At 58.3% G+C, this 3,879-nt stretch overlaps 1 protein-coding gene across 1 annotated transcript; it reads left to right on the top strand.

Annotated features, from left to right (window-relative positions):
• Positions 1 to 496: 496 nt before the first annotated feature.
• NMRK2 (nicotinamide riboside kinase 2) lies at positions 497 to 3,323 on the top strand. Its single transcript, XM_005858794.2, has 6 exons — positions 497 to 879; positions 1,469 to 1,517; positions 1,603 to 1,759; positions 2,180 to 2,251; positions 2,602 to 2,708; positions 2,990 to 3,323. The coding sequence occupies exons 1-6, from the start codon at positions 790 to 792 to the stop codon at positions 3,073 to 3,075; spliced, it is 561 nt and encodes a 186-aa protein (XP_005858856.1). The 5' UTR covers positions 497 to 789; the 3' UTR covers positions 3,076 to 3,323.
• The last annotated feature ends 556 nt before the right edge of the window (positions 3,324 to 3,879 follow it).

Here is a 3,879-nt window from a genome sequence, read left to right as displayed (position 1 = left end):
CGCTCCCTCTGCCACAGGGCGACCCCTCCCCCGTCCTGGTCTTCCTGGCACTGAGGGTCCCCAGGATTCGGGATTTTCAGTGCTAAAAACAGAGACATCCTTGGCAAAGCAGGGCAAGTTGGTCACCTGCTTTTACAATTGCTTTTTTTCTTTTCTTTTCTTGTTTTGTCTTTTCTTGGTTACAACCAGTTCATAAAGTTGAGTGCCTCTTTTAGTTTTGCAGTGAACTACTGGTTTTTCTATTGCAAATATTTTTTTCTCCACCAGTTTGCACTTGTTTTAACATGTTGACCCCCCCCCCAAAAAAAGAAAAGCCCTACTAGGGCTAAATCAGTGGTTGGCAAACTGCGGCCCCTTTTGGGTGTGGCTCTTCCACAAAATACCACGTGCGGGCGCGCACATACAGTGTGATTAAAACTTCGTGGCCACACTCAAGGGGCCAAAGAACCATGTGGCTTGCGAGCCGTAGTTTGCCGACCACTGGGCTAAATCATGCTTGGATCTCAGTTTCCCCATCTGGCTCCACCTCCTGGGTTTGCAAAGACGCTGTAGTGAGTTCTGTGCTCAGGATGGTCCTGCGCCAACCAAGACTGTGTTGGCTATTTCTTTTCATACTTTCTGCTCCTTTTCGCTGCTTAAAAGGCCTCCTGTGACTCTAGGCAAATAACTATCCTCTTGGCTGTAAGGTTTTACAGTTCTGTGTTTATATTTGCGTTTGCTTTGGGGGGTGGGGAGGGGGAGTGGTTCAGAGCCCACCAGGCAGCCTCACCCTTATGATGTCTCCACAGCATGACCAACGGCGGCAAGACCACCCTGACCAACAGCCTGCTCAAGGTGCTGCCCAACTGCTGTGTGATCCACCAGGATGACTTTTTCAAGGTGGCCGCCCTCACCTGGGGTCAGGAGGAGTCAGCCCAGGCTACCCTGTCCTCTGCTGCCCACTGTGGGCTGGGCACAGACCCCTCCCCAGTCAGGAGAGCAAGGGATGGGTGTTCTCACTTACTGAGCAGCTACTATGCACCTGGCACGTTAGACTGGCATTAGACTGATGGAGACGCTGCAGTTCCCACAGGGGGTGTGCCACCAGACCAGTGCCACGGTGGCCTTCCAGGCCCTTTCTCCCTCTGTACCTCCACTTTCCCGTCTGCAAAATGGGCTGAGCCTACCCTCCATGCTTTCTGGAGGGTGAGGGGTAATGAGGTGATGGATATAAAGTCTCCTCCCTCCTGGTCCCAAGAGTCATGAGGTGGGGGAGGGGAGTGTCCCAGTGCCAGCCTGAACCCCACCCGGCACCTCAGATCCTGTAAGCATCAACTGCAGAGGGTCGGGGCAGGCAGCCCCGCCAGGCCCTGGGCCCCTCACTGTGGGCTCTCCAGGCCGAGGGGCCCACCAAGATCCAGTCAGCCCAGGGTGGTGGTGAGGCGGGAAGGCGGGCACTGAGCCCGGGGTTCGGGCTCCTCTGTTTCAGCCCCAAGACCAAATCGCCGTTGGGGAGGACGGCTTCAAGCAGTGGGATGGTAAGGATGGCCGGCGGCCCCGCGCCCCTTGCCTGCACTGTCCCCCCTTCCCCCACTCTGCCCACCCCGCTCTCCCTGCCCCCAGTTCTGGAGTCCCTGGACATGGAGGCCATGCTGAGCACCGTGCAGGCCTGGATGAGCAACCCCCAGAAGTTCGCCCGTGCCCACGGGGTCAGCGTCCAGCCGGACGCCTTGGACACCCACATCCTCATTCTGGAGGGCTTCCTGCTGTACAGCTACAAGTGAGTGGTGGCAGGTTCCCGCCCAGACACTCTGGGCCCTCCCAGGGGTGGGGCTCAGCTCAGAGGGCTGGGACAAAACCCCCACTTCTGGGGGAAACTGAGTCCTCCCTCTTGAGCTCAGCCCTCTCAGGCCGAGCAGGGGGTTGGGCTGGACCCCTGGCCTCACTGTGGGACCCCGGCCAAGACATAGCACCTCTCTTGGCCCATCCAAATCGGGGGCTGCTGTGGGGTGTTCCTGGGCCTAGCAGGAGACTGGCCAATGCTGGTCCCCTCCCTGACCCCTACACGAGCAGCCCAGACCCCACCCCACCCCAGCCCTCATCACCCAGAAAAGTCCCCGGAGGCCGAGGCTGGGGGATGTGTGCCTCTGACCCCATGAAGGAAGCCCATAGCGCTGACCGTGTCCTCCATCCCTGCCAGGCCCCTGGTGGACTTATTCAGCCGACGGTACTTCCTGACCGTCCCCTACGAAGAGTGCAAGTGGAGGAGGAGGTGAGCCAGGGGCCCCGTCTGGATTCCCCGGTGGGACCAGGAAACCACCAATGCCCCCTGGACACAGGCCACCCTGAAACCACTTTGGCGGCCAGCAGGCACTTAGCTGCCCATGGTGTGTTCCAAAAGCCCCAGCCAGGGACCTGGAGGCATGGCCCACCTCGGCACTGCCCTAGGCATCTCCCAGGCTCAGGGGGTGGAAATGGCAGAAGCTGGAGCACCCAGACCCCAGCCATGGCCCCTGACTCAGTGGTACTCTCCCTGAACAAGTTCACATCCCCCAGGCTCTGCTCATGGTACCGCCTTGGGCAACATGGGCATCACTCATTCTTGCCAATCTCTCTCCCCAGTACTCGAAGCTACAAGGTCCCCGATCCCCCCGGCCTCTTTGATGGCCACGTGTGGCCCATGTACCAGAAGTATAAGCAAGAGATGGAGGCCAACGGCGTGGAAGTAGGTAAGGCCCTGAGTAGGATGAGTGAGGCCTGGCCCTGGGGGGACCCTGAGCCCAGCCCCTCCCCATGGGGACCAGTTGGGAAACCTGGAAGTCCCTCCTCAAGTCTCACTGCCAATCCCTCTTGCTTTGGACCTCAGAGGCTATTCTAGTCCAGCAGCCTGACTGCAGGTCGGCTTCCTCCTGACCCAGTCTGCCCGGCTCCCTGTGCGCCGGCCGCCTCCTCCTGGCAGCAACCTGGTGGCCAGCAGTTGCGGCCCTGACCGCGGCCTTTCTCATTTCAGTGTACCTGGATGGCATGAAGTCCCGTGAGGACCTCTTCCACCAGGTCCGGGAGGACATCCAGAACTCGCTCCTGAACCACTCCTAGTGGCTGGGGGATGAGGGGGGCCCGACCCCGGACTGGAGAGACACACATACAATTCCGGCCACAGTACGGCCAGGCTGGCGGCGTCCCAGCAAGATACCGCACGACCATTTCCCTTGGTGGATGTCTGTACATATGAGAGTGGAGGCCCCACTCACAGCCCAGCATCTCAGGGCCCTGGGATCCCGCCCTGAGATGCCTCTGTAACCTCACAGCAGCTTAAGTATTAAACCTGATCCTATTTTTTGTAACTGTTGGAGTTCAGCCTGTTGTATTTGAGGTGCCAAAGAGAACCCTCCTGTCCCTTCTCCTTGCTTCATTGGTGGCCTCTGGGGGTGGGGAGAGTGGGGGGGCGGGCACTGAGAGCTCTGGACGGTTAGTCGCCACCTGTTGGACCCATACCAACATGACCCCTGGGGCTGCTCGGGGTTACTTGCGGCTTCAGTTTCCCCAGAGGGGAAATTTCCTACCAGCTTTCTTTTTTTTAAAAATTATTTATTTTTTGGGGGGGGCCCTAGCCGGTTTGGTTCATTGGATAGAGCATCGGCCTGCTGACTGAAGGGTCCCAGGTTTGATTCTGGTGGTTGCAGGCTCGATCCCCAGTGGGGGGCGTTCAGGAAGCAGCCGATCAATGATTCTCTCATCATTGATGTTTCTGTCTCTCTCTCCCTCTCCTTTCCTCTCTGAAATCAATAAAAATATACTTTTTTAAAAAAAGACCCCGAGCCGAAACCGGTTTGGCTCAGTGGATAGAGCGTCGGCCTGCGGACTGAAGGGTCCCAGGTTCGATTCCGGTCAAGGGCATGT

Source organism: Myotis brandtii, unplaced genomic scaffold (genome assembly GCF_000412655.1).
Source record: "Myotis brandtii unplaced genomic scaffold, ASM41265v1 scaffold122, whole genome shotgun sequence".
In the NCBI taxonomy this organism is placed as follows: Eukaryota; Metazoa; Chordata; class Mammalia; order Chiroptera; family Vespertilionidae; genus Myotis; species Myotis brandtii.
Note: the sequence above shows the minus strand (reverse complement) of the source record. Positions and strands in the feature narration are given on the sequence as shown.